Source organism: Pristiophorus japonicus, chromosome 20 (assembly GCF_044704955.1).
Source record: "Pristiophorus japonicus isolate sPriJap1 chromosome 20, sPriJap1.hap1, whole genome shotgun sequence".
Lineage (NCBI taxonomy): Eukaryota > Metazoa > Chordata > Chondrichthyes > Pristiophoridae > Pristiophorus > Pristiophorus japonicus.
In genome coordinates, this window is record NC_091996.1 from 88,674,054 (window position 1) to 88,695,645 (window position 21,592).

The 21,592-nt window shown below is 55.8% G+C and overlaps 1 protein-coding gene across 1 annotated transcript in view; it reads right to left on the reverse strand.

Moving 5' to 3' along the window:
• The window catches only part of LOC139232819 (zonadhesin-like), a 197,652-nt gene that overhangs the window by 33,597 nt on the left and 142,463 nt on the right, over window positions 1-21,592 (reverse strand). Inside the window, exons 44-47 of the mRNA XM_070863314.1 lie at window positions 19,219-19,383; window positions 17,176-17,303; window positions 6,762-7,030; window positions 2,057-2,265 (exon numbers count right to left, since the gene is read on the reverse strand). Of these exons, the coding sequence (XP_070719415.1) occupies window positions 2,057-2,265; window positions 6,762-7,030; window positions 17,176-17,303; window positions 19,219-19,383 (771 nt within the window). The remainder of the gene's footprint in view (window positions 1-2,056; window positions 2,266-6,761; window positions 7,031-17,175; window positions 17,304-19,218; window positions 19,384-21,592) is intronic.

Here is a 21,592-nt window from a genome sequence, read left to right on the forward strand (position 1 = left end):
CCCACACACCCCTCCCCCCACCTCTCCATCCCACACACCCCTCCCCCCACCACTCCATCCCACACCCCCCTCCCCCCCACCCCTCCATCCCACACACCCCTCCCCCCCACCCCTCCATCCCACACACTCCTCCCCCCCACCCCTCCATCCCACACACCCCTCCACCCCCACCTCTCCATCCCACACACCCCTCCCCCCACCACTCCATCCCACACACCCCTCCCCCCCCAACCCTCCATCCCACGCATCCCCTCCCCCCACCCCTCCATCCCACACAACCCTCCCCCCCACCCCTCCATGCCACACACCCCTCCCCCCCCACCCCTCCATCCCACACACCCCTCCCCCCCCCACCCCTCCATCCCACACACCCCTCCCCCCACCCCTCCATCCCACACACCCCTCCCCCCCACCCCTCCATCCCACATACCCCTCCCCCCACCCCTCTATCCCACACACCCTTCCCCCCACTCCTCCATCCCACACACCCCTCCCCCCACCCCTCCATCCCACACACCCCTCCCCCCACCCCTCCATCCCACACACCCTTCCCCCCACCCCTCCATCCCACACACCCCTCCCCCCCACCCCTCCGTCCCACCCACCCCTCCACCCCCCACCCCTCCGTCCCACCAATGTAATGCCTATGAGTATGCTCACAGGTTTGTAGAGCTGTTGACACCATCTTGCCGTCCGGAGGAGGTGGGGGTCCCCAATGGAGTGCTCTCTACGCGGGAGTCCTCCCTCTATTTATTGGGGACTTGGCCTGGAGGGTGGTGCACGGGGCAATCCCATGCAATAAGTTTTTAAGTCGGTTCATGGACTCCCGGGCCGCCTGCAATTTCTGTGGTCTGGAGAAGTCCGTGTTCCACGTGTATGTTCAGTGTGCGAGGTTGCGGCCCCTCTTCCAATATTTGAAGGGGCTGCTCCTCAATTTCTGGTTGCACTTCAGTCCCACACTCCTGATGTTTGGGCACCCTGTGCGGAGGGGAGTGGGCAGGTCCAAGGGCCTCCTCGTAGGACTGCTCCTGGGCCTGGCCAAGGGGGCCATCAGCCGGTCCAGGCAGCGGGCGGTTGAAGGGGTCGTTCAGCCCGACTGCCTGCCTCTCTTCCGCGGTTACATCCGAGCCAGGGTGTCCCTGGAGATGGAGCACGCGGTGTCCACCGGTACGCTCGCGGCCTTCCGCGAGAGGTGGGCGCCGGAGGGACTGGAGTGCACCATCAGCCCCGGCAACCAAACTTTAATTTGATTGGTTATAGTTCCATTTCAGGTTTTACTTGTTAAATTGTGTGTTCTAGTGCCCCTTTAATAACGGGACACGCACCTTTATCTGTCTATTTAAAAGAGTTGTAGAGCTGTTGAGTTGGGAGTGGCTTAGCCAGTCATGTGATGTTCACAAGACTCAATAAAACCCCGGCCAGTTGGGTCTCGGTCATCCAACGATGAGGTATGCAGTTGTGAGCCTGGTGGATGAACTGGCCACATTGTCCGCATGCCCGACACGAGACTCCCAAAGCAAGCGCTCTACTCGGAACTCCTACACGGCAAACGAGCCAAAGGTGGGCAGAGGAAACGTTACAAGGACACCCTCAAAGCCTCCCTGATAAAGTGCAACATCCCCCACTGATCACCTGGGAGTCCCTGGCCAAAGACCAGCCCGCCCTAAGTGGAGGAAGTGCATCCGGGAGGGCGCTGAGCACCTCGAGTCTCGTCGCCGAGAGCGTGCAGAAACCAAGCGCAGGCAGCGGAAGGAGCGTGCGGCAAACCAGTCCCACCCTCCCTTTCCCTCAACCACTGTCTGTCCCACCTGTGACAGGGACTGTGGTTCTCCTATTGGACTGTTCAGCCACCGAAGGACTCATTTTTAGAGTGGAAGCAAGTCTTCCTCGATTCCGAGGGACGGCCGATGATGACGGTGGATGAACTGGTAACGTGTCGTGCGATTGTTAAACCTTTGTTAATAAACCAACTGGCTCTTAATGGCAACGCGTCGCTATGGCTTCTTAAGCGGAGAGCCGGTGAAGCGGGCCTTCCGAGCCGGCGGGCCAAACCCACCTCGTGGTAGTCGCCCTCGTAGTCAACGCAGCCGCAGTCTCCCAGCGCCACGCAGCGGTCGTCGCTCAGCACAAAGCCGCGGTCGCAGTCGCAGCCCTCCACGCAGGGCCGGGCGCTCTCGCAGGTCGAGGGGGCGTAGACGTCGAGGCAGGTGGCCGGGCAGGCGGACGCACACTCCGTGTAGTGGCTGTTCTTCTGGCAGGGCATGGCTGGGGGTGGGGTAGAAAAGGGCCCACGTCACCGAAACATCGCGGCTGGGCGCTGCCTTGACACCGATGCGCTATCCGGCGGGGGGAGTGGGGGGGGGGGGGCGGGGGGGAGGGGTACGGTCGCCTCGTGGTTACGTTACTCGGTTACGTGGTTACGATGGTGCTCGCAGGCCGGTGGGGGGCTGCTCAGCCTGCTGGGCCAGGTCGCTGATTGGAGCGTGGGCAGGTACAGCAGGAGCGGCGAGGTCGGGGCGAAGGAGCGGCGAGAGACTGTAGGGGGACGTGATCGGGGGCCCAGGAGAGGCGCGAGTTCAGGGGGGCCCAGAAGAGCCGAGGGCCCAGGGGCCCAGCCCACACTGTGCGATATGTGCGCGCACTAGGTCCGTGCAGCAGAGCAGGTCTCCAGTCGTCCTGGTTGACCCTTGCCACTGGACCAAGACCCAGCTCTGTCAAGCCCCGTGTGGTGGCTGGTGTGCAACGGCCACCCCACGTTAAAAAAATCCACCCACAGGCATCTTCCACCCTTCAGGATGTAGTTCGGGATCTGGGATATTAGGTCCTTTATTGGAACATCTGTGAACTTTTTGGCGTGGAAGCAAGTCATCCTCGACTCGAGGGACTGCCCATGATGATGATGATGGTTACGTTACTGGGATTGTAATTCCAGAGGCCTGCACTGACGATCCGTGAGACGCGAGTTCATATCCCACCACGGCAGCTGGGGAATATAATCTCGGTTAAATAAATAAATCTGGAATTTAAAAGCAATTGTCGGTAATGGTGGCCGTGAAACTACTGGGTTGTCATAGAAACCCATCTGGTTCACCTAATGTCCTTTAGGGAAGGAAATCTGTCACTTAGCCGGTCTGGCTGATACATGACCCACAGCAAGGTCGTTGACTCTTAACTGCCCCTCTGAAATGGCCTCACAAGCCAATCTGTTGTATAAGGTGGTTCACCACCACCTTCTCAAGGGGCAATTAGGGATGGGCAATAAATGCCGGCCTTGCCAGCGACGCCCACATCCCAGGAACGAATAAATAAAACATGTTTTTTTAGCTGTTGGTTGAGGTTTAAATATTATTGAGTTCATTCATTTTTTTCTTCATTCACGGGATGTGGGCGTCGCTGGCAAAGCCGGCATTTATTGCCCGCCCCTAATTGCCCCTTGAGAAGGTGGTGGTGAGCCGCCTTCTTGAACCGCTGCAGTCCCGCGCGGTGAAGGTGCTCCCACACAGTGCTGTAGTGGCGAGGTCGGGGCGAAGGAGCTGTGAGAGACTGTGGAGGGATGTGATCGGGGGCCCAGGAGAGGCGCGAGTTGGGGGCCCAGAAGAGGCGAGGGGCCCAGGGGCAGCACGGGCCCAGCCCACACTAGGTGCGCGCACTGGGTCCGTGCAGCAGAGCTGGTCTCCAGTCGTCCTGGTTAACCCTTGCCACTGGACCAAGACCTCGCTCTGTCAAGCCCCGTGTGGTGGCTGGTGTGCAACGGCCACCCCACGTTAAAAAAAATCCACCCACAGGCATCTTCCACCCTTCAGGATGTAGTTCGGGTCTTTCATTTGAAACACCAGTGGACTCATTCTTTCTTTTGGCGTGGAAGAAAGTCATCCGTCGTTTCGAGGAACTGCCTGTGATGACGATTGGTGGTTTGTTACAACTGAGTGTCTCGCCGGGCCATTTCAGAGGGGCAGTGTCGACCATATTGCTGTAGGTCACATATCGGCCAGATCAGGTAAAGGCGGCAGATTTCCTTTCCGGAAGGACATTAGGTGAACCAGTTGGGTTTTTAACAACAATCCGGCAATTCCATGGTCACCAATACTGATACTAGCTTTTTTTTTAAATTCAAGGATTATTTAATAAACTGAATTTAAATTCCCCAGCTGCCGCGGTGGGATATGAACTCGCATCTCCGGATCATCAGACCAGGCATCTGGATCACTAGTCTGGTAACATGACCACTATGCCGCCCTTAAATAAACCTGGAACTTTCTCACCATTTACGACAGTAGGGTTGGAAAGAGATATAGTACACAAAGCATTAAGCCCAATGGTCAGGTATTAAAAAGCCATCAAAAAATCCAATGGAATGTTGGCCTTTATCTAAAGTGGTCTGGAATACAAAGGTGTAGAAGTGACTCTTCAGTTGTACTGAGCCCTGGTCAGACCCCCACCTGGAGTAACTGTGTTCAGTTCTAGGCCCCGTCCCTCAGGAAGGATATATCGGCCTCGGAGGGGCAGCAGTGCCGATTCTCCAGAATGATACCCGGGTTAAATTATGAGGAGAGGTTACATAAACTTGGCTTGTACACGTATAGAAGAGTATGGGGTCATAGAATCAGAGAACGGTTACAGCACGGAAAGAGGCCATTCGGCCCGTCGAGCCTGTGCCGGCTCTCTGCAAGAGCACCTCAGCCAGTCCCACTCCCCCCCCCCCCCCCGGCCCTTTCCCCAGAGCCCTGCTAATTTTTTTCCTTCAGGTACTTATCCAACTCCCTTTTGAAAGCCGCGATTGAGTCTGCCTCCACCACCCTCTCGGGCAGCGCATTCCAGATCCTAACCACTCGCTGCGTAAAAAGGTTTATCCTCGTGTCGCCTTTCTGCCAATCGCCTTAAATCTGTGTCCTCTGGTTCCCGACCCTTCCACCAATGGGAACAGTTTCTCTCGGTCGACTCTGTCCAGACCCCTCATGATTTTGAACACCTCGATCAAATCTCCTCTCAACCTTCTCTGCTCCGAGGAGAGCAACCCCAGCTTCTCCAGTCTATCCACGTCACCGAAGTCCCTCATCCCTGGAACCATCCTCGTCAATCTCCTCCGCACCCTCTCTAAGGCCTTCACATCCTTCCTAAAGTACGGTGCCCAGAATTGGACACAATACTCCAGTTGGGGCTGAACCAGTGATTTATACAGGTTCATCATCACTGCCTTGCTTTTGTACTCTGTGCCTCTATTCATGAAGCCTAAGATCCTGTAAGCTTTTTTAACCCCTTTCTCAACCTGGCCTGCCACCGTCAACAATTTGTGCCCATATACCCCCCAGGTCTCTCTGTTCATGCACCACACGTTTCTATGATTCTATGATTATGGGGTGATCTAATTGAGGAGTTTAAGATGCGAAGAGGATTAAATGGGGTAGATAGGGAGGAATTATTTCCTCTGGTAGGGGCGTGGATTCAAGAACAAGGATTAAAATTAGAGCCAGGCCGTTCAGGAGGGCAATCAGAGGGCGGGTTTTCACACAAAGGGTAGTGACAATCTGGAACAATGTCCTGCTGAAGGCTGTGGATACCGGGGGTGGGGGGGGGGGGGGGGTCAATTGGAACTTTCAAATCTGAGACTTTTGTTGAGCGAGGGTATCGCGGGTTAGGGAGCAAAGGCGTGTGAATGGAGCTGGGTGTCAATCAGCCCGTGGTCTCATTGCATGGCGGAGCAGGGCTCGAGGGGCTGAACGGCCTCCTCCTGTACCGATGACCACTGTCAGTGACCCCTGCACGTTCGGGCAGAGCTGGTCGCCAGCAGAGTCAGAAGCGCGACGCCTCCTCAGGTCAAAGAGCCCACTGACGCTCGTGCGACCTCCTGGGTGAGTTTGGCACGGGAACGGGAGTGGGCATCCCTCCCCCGCCCCCGGCGAAAGCCACACGGCTCCCGGAAGAAAAGTTATCATTTAAATGGAGAAAGATTGCAAAGTGCCGCAGTACAGCGGGACCTGGGGGTACTTGTGCATGAAACACAAAAGGATAGAATGCAGGTACAGCAAGTGATCAGGAAGGCCAATGGAATCTTGGCCTTTATTGCAAAGGGGATGGAGTATAAAAGCAGGGAAGTCTTGCTACAGTTATACAGGGTATTGGTGAGGCCACACCTGGAGTACTGCGTGCAGTTTCGGTTTCCATATTTACGAAAGGATATACTTGCTTTGGAGGCAGTTCAGAGAAGGTTCACTCGGTTGATCCCGGGGATGAGGGGGTTGACTTATGAGGAAAGGTTGAGTAGGTTGGGCCTCTACTCATTGGAATTCAGAAGAATGAGAGGTGATCTTATCGAAACGTATAAAATTCTGAGGGGGCTCGACAAGGTGGATGCAGAGAGGATGTTTCCACTGATGGGGGGAGACTAGAACTAGGGGGCATGGTCTTAGAATAAGGGGCCGCCCATTTAAAACTGAGATGAGGAGGAATTTCTTCTCTCAGAGAGTTGTAAATCTGTGGAATTCGCTGCCTCAGAGAGCTGTGGAAGCTGGGACATTGAATATATTTAAGACAGAAATAGACAGTTTCTTAACCGATAAGGGGATAAGGGGTTATGGGGAGCGGGCGGGGAAGTGGAGCTGAGTCCATGATCGGATCAGCCGTGATCGTATTAAATGGCGGAGCAGGCTCGAGGGGCCGAATGGCCGACTCCTGCTCCTATTTCGTATGTTCTTATGTAAAAGGGGGGGAGAAAAAGAAAGCGGGGGGCATCATCAGACCAACGTTGGGGATGTGCCACTCACGACAGAAGGTGCTGTTCCTCCACTTGATGTCGACGCCCTCGCTCCTGCAGGCCTCGACGTAGGAGTGCAGGTTGTCGCAGAGCGCGGAGACCATGCCGGCGTACATGCACAGGTCGTACACGCAGTTCTCGATGAACGGAGTTGGCCGGACCACGCCGCGGCACGGCCGGTACTTTGCCGACAGCAGCTCCTCGCACCGTGCCCTCGCCGCCCTCTCCTGCCCGGGCGCGCACGGCGGCGTCAGGTCCACCCGGTCGTCGGACGCGCAGCTGAGTGAGGAAAAAAGCACAGCTCATCGATCGGCCGCCCGCCGCGCGGCAAACCCCGCCCACCGCGCCCCCGCAACCCCAGGAGCTTCCCTGACGTTCCAGGTCCAGGAACTTCATTTTGAAGGGGTGGAAGGTGTCTGTGCGTGAGTTCTTTTAACCGGGGTGGGGTGCTACCACACGGCCTTCGCTGAGCGAGGTCTTGGTCCAGTGGCAAAGGGGGTCCATAGAAAATAGGTGCAGGAGCAGGCCATCCGGCCCTATCGAGCCTGCACCGCCATTCAATATGATCATGGCTGACGGCTGGAGACCAGGTGAGCCTAGTTGCCTACGGTGAGATGTGGGCCATAAGCTCGGCGCTAATTAACGCCCTTCGGTGAGCTGGTAGGTGAACCAAGGCTTGGCTGGGGGCAGGCATTGGGAAGGTCAGAGGTCCATTTTGTGGGGTGGAGGTCCGGGTGTTCAGAGTGGAAGGAGCAGAGGTCGGGATGTTCAGAGTGGGAGGAGGAGAGGTCGGGATGTTCAGAGTGGGAGGAGGAGAGCTCGGGATGTTCAGAGTGGGAGGAGGAGAGGTCGGGGTGTTCAGAGTGGGAGGAGGAGAGGTCGAGGTGTTCAGAGTGGGAGGAGGAGAGGTCGAGGTGTTCAGAGTGGGAGGAGGAGAGGTCAGGGTGTTCAGAGTGGGAGGAGCAGAGGTCGGGATGTTCAGAGTGGAAGGAGGAGAGCTCGGGGTGTTCAGAGTGGGAGGAGGAGAGGTCGGGATGTTCAGAGTGGGAGGAGCAGAGGTTGGGGTGTTCAGAGTGGGAGGAGCAGAGGTCGGGGTGTTCAGAGTGGGAGGAGGAGAGGTCGGGATGTTCAGAGTGGGAGGAGGAGAGGTCGGGATGTTCAGAGTGGGAGGAGGAGAGGTCGGGATGTTCAGAGTGGAAGGAGCAGAGGTCGGGATGTTCAGAGTGGGAGGAGGAGAGGTCGGGATGTTCAGAGTGGGAGGAGGAGAGGTCGGGATGTTCAGAGTGGGAGGAGCAGAGGTCGGGATGTTCAGATTGGAAGGAGGAGAGGTCGGGATGTTCAGAGTGGGAGGAGGAGAGGTCGGGATGTTCAGAGTGGGAGGAGGAGAGGTCGAGGTGTTCAGAGTGGGAGGAGCAGAGGTCAGGATGTTCAGAGTGGGAGGAGGAGAGGTCGGGATGTTCAGAGTGGGAGGAGGAGAGGTCGGGATGTTCAGAGTGGGAGGAGGAGAGGTCGGGATGTTCAGAGTGGAAGGAGGAGAGGTCGAGGTGTTCAGAGTGGGAGGAAGAGAGGTCGGGATGTTCAGAGTGGAAGGAGGAGAGGTCGGGATGTTCAGAGTGGGAGGAGCAGAGGTCGGGATGTTCAGAGTGGGAGGAGCAGAGGTCGGGGTGTTCAGAGTGGGAGGAGGAGAGGTCGAGGTGTTCAGAGTGGGAGGAGGAAAGGTCGGGATGTTCAGAGTGGGAGGAGGAGATGTCGAGGTGTTCAGAGTGGGAGGAGCAGAGGTCGGGGTGTTCAGAGTGGGAGGAGCAGAGGTCGGGATGTTCAGAGTGGGAGAAGGAGAGGTCGGGGTGTTCAGAGTGGGAGGAGGAGAGGTCGGGATGTTCAGAGTGGGAGGAGGAGAGGTCTGGATGTTCAGAGTGGGAGGAGGAGAGGTCGAGGTGTTCAGAGTGGGAGGAGGAGAGGTCGGGATGTTCAGAGTGGGAGGAGCAGAGGTCGGGATGTTCAGAGTGGGAGGAGCAGAGGTCGGGGTGTTCAGAGTGGGAGGAGGAGAGGTCGAGGTGTTCAGAGTGGGAGGAGGAGAGGTCGGGATGTTCAGAGTGGGAGGAGGAGAGGTCGGGGTGTTCAGAGTGGGAGGAGGAGAGGTCGGGATGTTCAGAGTGGGAGGAGCAGAGGTAGCGGGGTGTTCAGAGTGGGAGGAGGAGAGGTCGGGATGTTCAGAGTGGGAGGAGCAGAGGTCGGGATGTTCAGAGTGGGAGGAGGAGAGGTCGGGATGTTCAGAGTGGGAGGAGGAGAGGTCGGGATGTTCAGAGTGGGAGGAGCAGAGGTCGGGATGTTCAGAGTGGGAGGAGGAGAGGTCGGGATGTTCAGAGTGGGAGGAGCAGAGGTCGGGATGTTCAGAGTGGGAGGAGGAGAGGTCGGGATGTTCAGAGTGGGAGGAGCAGAGGTCGGGATGTTCAGAGTCGGAGGAGGAGAGGTCGGGATGTTCAGAGTGGGAGGAGCAGAGGTCGGGATGTTCAGAGTGGGAGGAGCAGAGGTCGGGATGTTCAGAGTGGGAGGAGGAGAGGTCGGGGTGTTCAGAGTGGGAGGAGGAGAGGTTGGGATGTTCAGAGTGGGAGGAGCAGAGGTCGGGGTGTTCAGAGTGGGAGGAGGAGAGGTCGGGATGTTCAGAGTGGGAGGAGAGGTCGAGGTGTTCAGAGTGGGAGGAGGAGAGGTCGCGATGTTCAGAGTGGGACGAGCAGAGGTCGGGATGTTCAGAGTGGAAGGAGCAGAGGTCGGGATGTTCAGAGTGGGAGGAGGAGAGGTCGGGATGTTCAGAGTGGGAGGAGAGGTCGGGGTGGTCAGAGTGGGAGGAGGAGAGGTCGGGGTGTTCAGAGTGGGAGGAGCAGAGGTCGAGGTGTTCAGAGTGGGAGGAGCAGAGGTCGGGGTGTTCAGAGTGGTAGGAGGAGAGGTCGAGGTGTTCAGAGTGGGAGGAGGAGAGGTCGGGATGTTCAGAGTGGGAGGAGGAGAGGTCGGGATGTTCAGAGTGGGAGGAGGAGAGGTCGGGATGTTCAGAGTGGGAGGAGGAGAGGTCGAGGCGTTCAGAGTGGGAGGAGGAGAGGTCGGGATGTTCAGAGTGGGAGGAGGAGAGGTCGCGATGTTCAGAGTGGGAGGAGGAGAGGTCGGGGTGTTCAGAGTGGGAGGAGGAGAGGTCAGGGTGTTCAGAGTGAGAGGAGGAGAGGTCGGGATGTTCAGAGTGGGAGGAGGAGAGGTCGGGGTGTTCAGAGTGGGAGGAGGAGAGGTCGGGATGTTCAGAGTGGGAGGAGGAGAGGTCGGGGTGTTCAGAGTGGGAGGAGCAGAGGTCGAGGTGTTCAGAGTGGGAGGAGCAGAGGTCGGGGTGTTCAGAGTGGGAGGAGGAGAGGTCGGGATGTTCAGAGTGGGAGGAGCAGAGGTCGGGATGTTCAGAGTGGGAGGAGGAGAGGTCGGGATGTTCAGAGTGGGAGGAGGAGAGGTCGGGATGTTCAGAGTGGGAGGAGCAGAGGTCGGGGTGTTCAGAATGGGAGGAGCAGAGGTCGGGGTGTTCAGAGTGGGAGGAGGAGAGGTCGGGATGTTCAGAGTGGTTGGAGGAGAGGTCGGGATGTTCAGAGTGGGAGGAGGAGAGGTCGGGATGTTCAGAGTGGGAGGAGGAGAGGTCGGGGTGTTCAGAGTGGGAGGAGGAGAGTCGGGGTGTTCAGAATGGGAGGAGCAGAGGTCGGGATGTTCAGAGTGGGAGGAGAGGTCGGGGTGTTCAGAGTGGGAGGAGGAGAGGTCGAGGCGTTCAGAGTGGAGGAGGAGAGGTCGGGATGTTCAGAGTGGGAGGAGGAGAGGTCGTGATGTTCAGAGTGGGAGGAGGAGAGGTCGGGGTGTTCAGAGTGGGAGGAGGAGAGGTCAGGGTGTTCAGAGTGAGAGGAGGAGAGGTCGGGATGTTCAGAGTGGGAGGAGGAGAGGTCAGGGTGTTCAGAGTGGGAGGAGGAGAGGTCGGGGTGTTCAGAGTGGGAGGAGGAGAGGTCGGGGTGTTCAGAGTGGGAGGAGGAGAGGTCGGGGTGTTCAGAGTGGGAGGAGCAGAGGTCGGGATGTTCAGAGTGGGAGGAGCAGAGGTCGGGGTGTTCAGAGTGGGAGGAGGAGAGGTCGGGATGCTCAGAGTGGGAGGAGAGGTCGAGGTGTTCAGAGTGGGAGGAGCAGAGGTCGAGGTGTTCAGAGTGGAAGGAGGAGAGGTCGGGGTGTTCAGAGTGGGAGGAGGAGAGGTCGGGATGTTCAGAGTGGGAGGAGCAGAGGTCGGGGTGTTCAGAGTGGGAGGAGGAGAGGTCGAGGTGTTCAGAGTGGGAGGAGCAGAGGTCGGGGTGTTCAGAGTGGGAGGAGGAGAGGTCGAGGTGTTCAGAGTGGGAGGAGCAGAGGTCGGGGTGTTCAGAGTGGGAGGAGCAGAGGTCGGGGTGTTCAGAGTGGGAGGAGGAGAGGTCGAGGTGTTCAGAGTGGGAGGAGCAGAGGTCGAGGTGTTCAGAGTGGGAGGAGGAGAGGTCGCGATGTTCAGAGTGGGACGAGCAGAGGTCGGGGTGTTCAGAGTGGAAGGAGCAGAGGTCGGGATGTTCAGAGTGGGAGGAGGAGAGGTCGGGATGTTCAGAGTGGGAGGAGAGGTCGGGGTGTTCAGAGTGGGAGGAGGAGAGGTCGGGGTGTTCAGAGTGGGAGGAGCAGAGGTCGAGGTGTTCAGAGTGGGAGGAGCAGAGGTCGGGGTGTTCAGAGTGGTAGGAGGAGAGGTCGAGGTGTTCAGAGTGGGAGGAGGAGAGGTCGGTATGTTCAGAGTGGGAGGAGCAGAGGTCGGGGTGTTCAGAGTGGGAGGAGCAGAGGTCGGGGTGTTCAGAGTGGGAGGAGGAGAGGTCGGGATGTTCAGAGTGGGAGGAGGAGAGGTCGGGATGTTCAGAGTGGGAGGAGGAGAGGTCGGGATGTTCAGAGTGGGAGGAGGAGAGGTCGGGGTGTTCAGAGTGGGAGGAGGAGAGTCGGGGTGTTCAGAATGGGAGGAGCAGAGGTCGGGATGTTCAGAGTGGGAGGAGAGGTCGGGGTGTTCAGAGTGGGCGTTCAGAGTGGGAGGAGGAGAGGTCGGGATGTTCAGAGTGGGAGGAGAGGTCGAGGTGTTCAGAGTGGGAGGAGCAGAGGTCGGGGTGTTCAGAGTGGGAGGAGGAGAGGTCGAGGTGTTCAGATTGGGAGGAGCAGAGGTCGGGGTGTTCAGAGTGGGAGGAGGAGAGGTCGAGGTGTTCAGAGTGGGAGGAGGAGAGGTCGCGATGTTCAGAGTGGGACGAGCAGAGGTCGGGGTGTTCAGAGTGGAAGGAGCAGAGGTCGGGATGTTCAGAGTGGGAGGAGGAGAGGTCGGGATGTTCAGAATGGGAGGAGAGGTCGGGATGTTCAGAGTGGGAGGAGCAGAGGTCGAGGTGTTCAGAGTGGGAGGAGCAGAGGTCGGGGTGTTCAGAGTGGTAGGAGGAGAGGTCGAGGTGTTCAGAGTGGGAGGAGGAGAGGTCGGGATGTTCAGAGTGGGAGGAGCAGAGGTCGGGGTGTTCAGAGTGGGAGGAGCAGAGGTCGGGTGTTCAGAGTGGGAGGAGGAGAGGTCGAGGTGTTCAGAGTGGGAGGAGCAGAGGTCGGGGTGTTCAGAGTGGGAGGAGCAGAGGTCGGGGTGTTCAGAGTGGGAGGAGGAGAGGTCGAGGTGTTCAGAGTGGGAGGAGCAGAGGACGGGGTGTTCAGAGTGGGAGGAGGAGAGGTCGAGGTGTTCAGAGTGGGAGGAGCAGAGGTCGGGGTGTTCAGAGTGGGAGGAGGAGAGGTCGAGGTGTTCAGATTGGGAGGAGCAGAGGTCGGGGTGTTCAGAGTGGGAGGAGGAGAGGTCGAGGTGTTCAGAGTGGGAGGAGGAGAGGTCGGGGTGTTCAGAGTGGGAGGAGGAGAGGTCGAGGTGTTCAGAGTGGGAGGAGCAGAGGTTGAGGTGTTCAGAGTGGGAGGAGGAGAGGTCGCAATGTTCAGAGTGGGACGAGCAGAGGTCGGGGTGTTCAGAGTGGAAGGAGCAGAGGTCGGGATGTTCAGAGTGGGAGTAGGAGAGGTCGGGATGTTCAGAGTGGGAGGAGAGGTCGGGGTGTTCAGAGTGGGAGGAGGAGAGGTCGGGGTGTTCAGAGTGGGAGGAGCAGAGGTCGAGGTGTTCAGAGTGGGAGGAGCAGAGGTCGGGGTGTTCAGAGTGGTAGGAGGAGAGGTCGAGGTGTTCAGAGTGGGAGGAGGAGAGGTCGGGATGTTCAGAGTGGGAGGAGCAGAGGTCGGGGTGTTCAGAGTGGGAGGAGCAGAGGTCGGGGTGTTCAGAGTGGGACGAGGAGAGGTCGGGTTGTTCAGAGTGGGAGGAGGAGAGGTCTGGATGTTCAGAGTGGGAGGAGGAGAGGTCGGGATGTTCAGAGTGGGAGGAGGAGAGGTCGGGGTGTTCAGAGTGGGAGGAGGAGAGTCGGGGTGTTCAGAATGGGAGGAGCAGAGGTCGGGATGTTCAGAGTGGGAGGAGAGGTCGGGGTGTTCAGAGTGGGAGGAGGAGAGGTCGAGGCGTACAGAGTGGGAGGAGGAGAGGTCGGGATGTTCAGAGTGGGAGGAGGAGAGGTCGTGATGTTCAGAGTGGGAGGAGGAGAGGTCGGGGTGTTCAGAGTGGGAGGAGGAGAGGTCAGGGTGTTCAGAGTGAGAGGAGGAGAGGTCGTGATGTTCAGAGTGGGAGGAGGAGAGGTCGGGATGTTCAGAGTGGGAGGAGCAGAGGTCGGGGTGTTCAGAGTGGGAGGAGCAGAGGTCGGGGTGTTCAGAGTGGGAGGAGCAGAGGTCGGGGTGTTCAGAGTGGGAGGAGCAGAGGTCGGGGTGTTCAGAGTGGGAGGAGGAGAGGTCGAGGTGTTCAGAGTGGGAGGAGCAGAGGTCGGGGTGTTCAGAGTGGAAGGAGCAAAGGTCGGGGTTTTCAGAGTGGGAGGAGGAGAGGTCGAGGTGTTCAGAGTGGGAGGAGCAGAGGTCGGGGTGTTCAGAGTGGGAGGAGGTCGAGGTGTTCAGAGTGGGAGGAGCAGAGGTCGGGGTGTTCAGAGTGGGAGGAGGAGAGGTCGAGGTGTTCAGAGTGGGAGGAGCAGAGGTCGGGGTGTTCAGAGTGGGAGGAGGAGAGGTCGAGGTGTTCAGAGTGGGAGGAGGAGAGGTCGGGGTGTTCAGAGTGGGAGGAGGAGAGGTCGAGGTGTTCAGAGTGGGAGGAGCAGAGGTCGGGGTGTTCAAGGTGGGAGGAGCAGAGGTCGAGGTGTTCAGAGTGGGAGGAGCAGAGGTCGAGGTGTTCAGAGTGGGAGGAGCAGAGGTCGGGGTGTTCAGAGTGGGAGGAGGAGAGGTCGAGGTGTTCAGAGTGGGAGGAGGAGAGGTCGGGATGTTCAGAGTGGGAGGAGGAGAGGTCGGGATGTTCAGAGTGGGAGGAGCAGAGGTCGGGATGTTCAGAGTGGGAGGAGGAGAGGTCGGGATGTTCAGAGTGGGAGGAGCAGAGGTCGGGGTGTTCAGAGTGGGAGGAGCAGAGGTCGAGGTGTTCAGAGTGGGAGGAGCAGAGGTCGAGGTGTTCAGAGTGGGAGGAGGAGAGGTCGGGGTGTTCAGAGTGGGAGGAGGAGAGGTCGGGATGTTCAGAGTGGGAGGAGGAGAGGTCGGGATGTTCAGAGTGGGAGGAGCAGAGGTCGGGGTGTTCAGAGTGGGAGGAGGAGAGGTCGGGATGTTCAGAGTGGGAGGAGCAGAGATCGGGATGTTCAGAGTGGGAGGAGCAGAGGTCGGGGTGTTCAGAGTGGGAGGAGGAGAGGTCGGGATGTTCAGAGTGGGAGGAGCAGAGGTCGGGGTGTTCAGAGTGGGAGGAGCAGAGGTCGAGGTGTTCAGAGTGGGAGGAGCAGAGGTCGAGGTGTTCAGAGTGGGAGGAGGAGAGGTCGCGATGTTCAGAGTGGGACGAGCAGAGGTCGGGGTGTTCAGAGTGGAAGGAGCAGAGGTCGGGATGTTCAGAGTGGGAGTAGGAGAGGTCGGGATGTTCAGAGTGGGAGGAGGAGAGGTCGGGATGTTCAGAGTGGGAGGAGCAGAGGTCGGGATGTTCAGAGTGGGAGGAGGAGAGCTCGGGATGTTCAGAGTGGGAGGAGGAGAGGTCGGGGTGTTCAGAGTGGGAGGAGGAGAGGTCGGGGTGTTCAGAGTGGGAGGAGGAGAGGTCGGGATGTTCAGAGTGGGAGGAGGAGAGGTCGGGATGTTCAGATTGGGAGGAGCAGAGGTCGGGGTGTTCAGAGTGGGAGGAGGAGAGGTCGGGATGTTCAGAGTGGGAGGAGCAGAGGTCGGGGTGTTCAGAGTGGGAGGAGCAGAGGTCGGGATGTTCAGAGTGGGAGGAGCAGAGGTCGGGATGTTCAGAGTGGGAGGAGCAGAGGTCGGGATGTTCAGAGTGGGAGGAGCAGAGGTCGGGATGTTCAGAGTGGGCAGAGCAGAGGTCGGGGTGTTCAGAGTGGGAGGAGGAGAGGTCGGGATGTTCAGAGTGGGAGGAGGAGAGGTCGGGGTGTTCAGAGTGGGAGGAGGAGAGGTCGGAACGGTCACAGCCATTGTGACTCCTCACACACACACACCCGGAGGCCATTAACCACGGGGCGGAGGGGCCTGCAGCCCCAGGCCCACCAAATAAATGTAGGGAAAAAAATGTAAGGCCTCCCAAATAGGCTGACTAGAATAGACAATAAGAGGGGAAAATAGATTCACTTGTTCATACCTATAGGTTGATTCCGGGGATGAGGGAGTTGACTTATGAGGAAAGGTTGAGCAGGTTGGGCCTCTACTGATTGGAATTCAGAAGAATGAGAGGTGATCTTGTCGAAACGTATAAGATTATGAGGGGGGCTTGACAAGGTGGATGCAGAGAGGATGTTTCCACTGATGGGGGAGATTAGAACTAGGGGGCATGATCTTAGAATAAGGGACCGCCCATTTAAAACTGGGATGAGGAGGAATTTCTTCTCTCAGAGGGTTGTAAATCTGTGGAATTCTCTGCCCCAGAGAGCTGTGGAGGCTGCGTCATTGAATATATTTAAGGCGGAGATAGACAGATTTTTGAACGATAAGGGAGTCAAGGGTTATGGGGAGCGGATGGGGAAGTGGAGCTGAGCCCATGATCAGATCAGCCACGATCTTATTGAATGGCGGAGCAGGCTCCAGGGGCCGAATGGCCGACTCCTGCTCCTATTTCTTATGTTCTTATATACAGAAGTACCTATAAACACTAATGTATCTATATACACTAATGTACCGATATACAGAAGTACCTATATACACTAATGTACCGATACACTGAAGTACCCATATACACTAATGTATCTATATACAGAACAGAATATGAACTGGCCTATTTTGTTTCACATGTTATTGAGAGAAATTTGCATACATGTCTAGGAATCTAGTATTGCAATGTTACCAGGATCAGAATATATACCGACTTGATACATAATATATGCTTTCATTGTTGAATATACCGGCCTATGTTTTCATACTCAGAATCAGAATTGTAGACATCATGTAGTGACCATGAACAAACAGAACCAGTGGTCCATTGGGATCCGTTCGCCCCCAGGCCCAGCAGGCCCTGAATCCAGCCTTGGCCACACTGAGCTCAGGAGCTACCAGGTGTGGGCCATGGCTCAGCGGGCAACACTCTCCCTCGCCTCCGCGTCGGAAGGTCGTGGGTTCGAGCCTCTCTCCGGGGACTCGAGTTAATAAACCAGGCTGACGGTCCCGGTGCACCACCGGAGGTGCCGTCTTTCGGATGAGGCATAAGAGCAGAAGAATTAGGAGCGGGAGTCGGCCATTCGGCCCCTCGAGCCTGCTCCGCCATTCAATGAGATCACGGCTGATCTTCAACTCCACTTTCCCCGCCCGATCCCCATATCCCTCGATTCCCTCAATATCCAAAAATCTTATCGATCTCTGTCTTGAATATACTCAACGACTGAGCCTCCACAGCCCTCTGGGGCAGAGAATTCCAACGATTCACCTCCCTCTGAGTGAAGAAATTCCTCCTCACCTCAGTCCTAAATGGCCGTACCCTTATCCTGAGACTGTGACCCCTGGTTCTAGACTCCCCAGCCAGACGTTAAACCCAGGACCCTGTCTGCTCTCTCAGGTGGGAGTAAACGAGCCCACGGCCACTATTTCGTAGAAGAGCAGAGGGTGGGGGGGGGAGAGTTATCCACCGGTGTCCTGGGGCCAATATTTATCGCTCAAACGACATCAGGTAATCCGGTCATTATCACAGTGCTGTGTGTGGGAGCTTGCTGTGCGCAGCTCGCGTTTCCCGCATTTCCCACAGTGACTACACTCCCAAACGAAAAGTACGTCATTGGCCGTAAAGCGCTTTGGGAGGCCCTGAACGTCGTCATAGAAGTGCAGGTTCTTACCGCGGGTCATTGTCTCCTTCGACCTGCCAGCTGTTTCCGAGCTGCGGGGCGTTCTTTGCCGGGAGGCCGTTGGGCATCAGGAGCTCGTCGGAGCCGTTGTTATTGAAGTTTCCGCACATGCCGCACACCTGGAACAGGTACAGAGGTGAACAGGATTGGCTCTCTGACGCAAGAACGTAAGAAACGCTCAGCGGGCGAAATTGCCCAGCGTTCCGACTGTTGGCGGTAACTGAGTCGGGCCGGGACTTCCTGCGCCCGAAGTCCCGTGCTCCCCCCCCCAGCCCGGCCGCGAAATTTACGGTTACCGTCGGTCACAGCAAGCGGGGCGCAATGTCACGCACTGCATTTCTTGTTGGGGAGGGTTCCGGGGTGGGGGGGGCGCTACGCGAGCGCGTTGGAACGCCCCCTCCCCTTCCGTTAAAGGGGGGGGGGGGGCACTGCGCACTCTGTCGGGCCTCTTTTAGGTCTCCACTGGGCCACCAGTGCCAGGGCCGCAGCCCGCCACCCAAAACGGAGCGCCAGGCTGCCCGACCACGCCACGGAGGACCAAGACGGGCCGGCCGTTGCGTTGGCCAAACGTCCATCTCTGCCATTCGCCCCAACCGCTCCCTGTGGCAGCGAGTTCCGCATTCTCACCCCTCCCTGGATCAAGACGTTTCTCCTGAATTCCCTCTTGGATGTATTGGCGGCCATCTTGTATTGATGGCCCCCCTAGTTTTGGACTCGCTCCCCCCCCTCCCTGCCAACAAATGGAAACTTCTCTATGTCTAATAGCCGTCAAACGACAAGCATTCCCTGTCTGAAGTTTGACTAACTTGCTGAAGGCGTCGTCGCTAGAAACATAGAAACATAGAAAATAGGTGCAGGAGTAGGCCATTCGGCCCTTCGAGCCTGCACCGCCATTCAATAAGATCATGGCTGATCATTCACTTCAGTACCCCATTCCTGCTTTCTCTCCATACCCCTTGATCCCTTTAGCCGTAAGGGCCACATCTAACTCCCTTTTGAATATATCTAACGAACTGGCCTCAACAACTCTCTGCGGTAGAGAATTCCACAGGTTCACAAATCTCTGAGTGAAGAAGTTTCTCCTCATCTCGGTCCTAAATGGCTTACCCCTTATCCTTAGACTGTGACCCCTGGTTCTGGACTTCCCCAACATCGGGAACATTCTTCCTGCATCTAACCTGTCAGAATTTTATATGTTTCTATGAGGTCCCCTCTCATTCTTCTAAATTCCAGTGAATATAAGCCTAGTCGATCCAGTCTTTCTTCATATGTCAGTCCTGCCATCCCGGGAATCAGTCTGGTGAACCTTCGCTGCACTCCCTCAATAGCAAGAATGTCCTTCCTCAGATTAGGAGACTAAAACTGTACACAATATTCCAGGTGAGGCCTCACCAAGGCCCTGTACAACTGCAGTAAGACCTCCCTGCTCCTGTACTCAAATCCTCTCGCTATGAAGGCCAACATACCATTTGCCTTCTTCACCGTCTGCTGTACCTGCATGCCAACTTTCAATGACTGATGTACCATGACACCCAGGTCTCGTTGCACCTCCCCTTTTCCTAATCTGTCACCATTCAGTTAATATTCTGCCTTCCTGTTTTTGCCACCAAAGTGGATAACCTCACATTTATCCACATTATACTGCATCTGCCATGCGTTTGCCCACTCACCTCACCTGTCCAAGTCACCCTGCAGCCTCTTAGCGCCCTCCTCACAGCTCACACCGCCACCCAGCTTAGTGTCATCTGCAAACCTGGCGATATTACATTCAATTCCTTCGTCTAAAATCATTGATGTATATTGTAAAGAGCTGGGGTCCCAGCACTGAGCCCTGCGGCACCCCACTAAGTCATTGCCTGCCATTCTGAAAAGGACCCGTTTATCCCGACTCTCTGCTTCCTGTCTGCCAACCAGTTCTCTACCCTGTCGGGGAAAGGGCTCTGAAATCCAGGGATACCCCACGCACAGGGTGTGCTCGCTCCCGGGTCTGCGGGCACCGGATCACGTTGTAGGTGCCCGCGCGCTGCTTCTGACCTTTCCATAGTATGTGTTCGGCAGCTTGATCTCAAGGTGGTGGTTGCCGTCGAACCTGACCATCAGCCCGAACTTGGTCTCCAGGACGTTGTAGATGCCACTGGCATAGACGCTGACCCCTTTCACGTCGTCCTCGAAGGGCGTCCTGATCTTCTGGTTGTTCAGCTGCAAGGCAAGAGAGACAATGACTGCCCGCTCGTGACCGATGGACGTTTATAGGCAGTAGACCCTTTGGCCCATCGTGCCCATGCCGGCTCACTGGTCCAGCAGTGCTTGACTGGCCTCCTAAGGCCTGCACTCTCTCTGCCCACACCCCCCCCCCCCCCGGCCCCCCCCAAGCCCCCATCCATTTAGTTCGCTGTCCGGCGGCTGGAAACAGAGAGAAGGTGTGGCAGCCCACAAGGCATTGATTTTACGCACATGAATTAGTGTTGTGTAACTATCTTCCACAAACTGCATGTTGCTGGAGAAATAATCCTGCTATTACTGCGAGACTTTGCTGCAGTTCATGAGTAAATAGACCCTGTTTGCTGTATTTTATCAGTAAATAAACTCTGTTTGCTGTATTTTATCAGTAAATAAACTCTGTTTTCTGTATTTTATCAGTAAATAGACTCTGTTTGCTATATTTTATCAGTAAATAGACAGTTTGCAGTATTTTATCAGAATATAGACTGTTTGCTGTATTTTATCAGTAAATAGACCCTGTTTGCTTTATTTTATCAGTAACTAGACTGCTGTATTTTATCAGTAAATACACCCTGTTTGCTGTATTTTATCAGCAAATAAATTGTTTGCTGTTTTTCATCAGTAAATAGACCCTGTTTCCTGTATTTTATCAGTAAATAGACCCTGTTTGCTGTATTTTATCAGTAAATAGACCCTGTTTGCTGTATTTTATCAGCAAATAGATTCTTTGCTGTATTTCGTAAATAGACCCTGTTTCCTGCATTTTATCAGTAAATAGACTCTGTTTCCTGTATTTTATCAGTAAATAGACTCTGTTTGCTGTATTTTATCAGTAAATAGACCCTGTTTGCTGTATTTTATCAGCAAATAGATTGTTTGCTGTATTTCGTAAATAGACCCTGTTTCTTGCATTTTATCAGTAAATAGACTCTGTTTCCTGTATTTTATCAGTAAATAGACTCTGTTTGCTGTATTTTATCAGTAAATAGACCCTGTTTGCTGTATTTTATCAGCAAATAGATTGTTTGCTGTATTTCGTATATAGACCCTGTTTCCTGCATTTTATCAGTAAATAGACTCTGTTTCCTGTATTTTATCAGTAAATAGACTCTGTTTGCTGTATTTTATCAGTAAATAGACCCTGTTTGCTGTATTTTATCAGAAAATAGACCCTGTTTGCTGTATTTTATCAGTAAACAGACCCTGTTTGCTGTATTTTATGAGTAAATAGACACTGCTCTGTTTGTTGGGGAGAGTGGATCTCCACTGCCAAGGAGCAAGAGTGGGGCGGCCATTGCCTATTTCCCTGAGCACTGCGAATCCTCGGAACTTTATCACCGGCTACGTTTGGAACACAAAAGCACCTTTTGGGTCTGCCTGTGTCAGGCGCTGAGGTGCAGTTCGCCACGCGAGTGGCGATGGGCAATTCACTCGTGCGAGGCATCATGTTCTGACCATGTTTACAGCAAATGGGAAGGGGGATGGGTGTTTGCTGCGATGGCCATAAGGAGCAGTGATCATTCTTCAGCTCAATGTGAATGAGACCAAGTCCCGAACCCCCCGCTTCTCCCCCACCACCAGAACTGTGGTTGGGATCAGTTGGCGGCAAGGTGTCAGTTGTGGCTCAGTGGGTTGCCCTCTCACTGGAACTTAGAAGAATGAGAGAGGATTGCTATTGAGGGAGTGCAGCGAAGGTTCACCAGACTGATTCCCGGGATGGCAGGACTGACATATGAGGAGAGACTGGATCAACTGGGCCTGTATTCACTGAAGTTTAGAAGAATGAGAGGGGATCTCATAGAAACATATAAAATTCTGACGGGACTGGACAGGTTAGATGCAGGAAGAATGTTCCCGATGTTGGGGAAGTCCAGAACCAGGGGTCACAGTCTAAGGATAAGGGGTAAGCCATTTAGGACCGAGATGAGGAGAAACTTCTTCACTCAGAGAGTGGTGAACCTGTGGAATTCTCTACCGCAGAGAGTTGTTGAGGCCAGTTCGTTAGATATATTCAAAAGGGAGTTAGATGTGGCCCTTACGGCTAAAGGGATCAAGGGGCATGGAGAGAAAGCAGGAATGGGGTACTGAAGTTGCATGATCAGCCATGATCATATTGAATGGGGGCGCAGGCTCGAAGGGCTGAATGGGCTGCTCCTGCAAATATTTTCTATGTTTCTATGTTTCT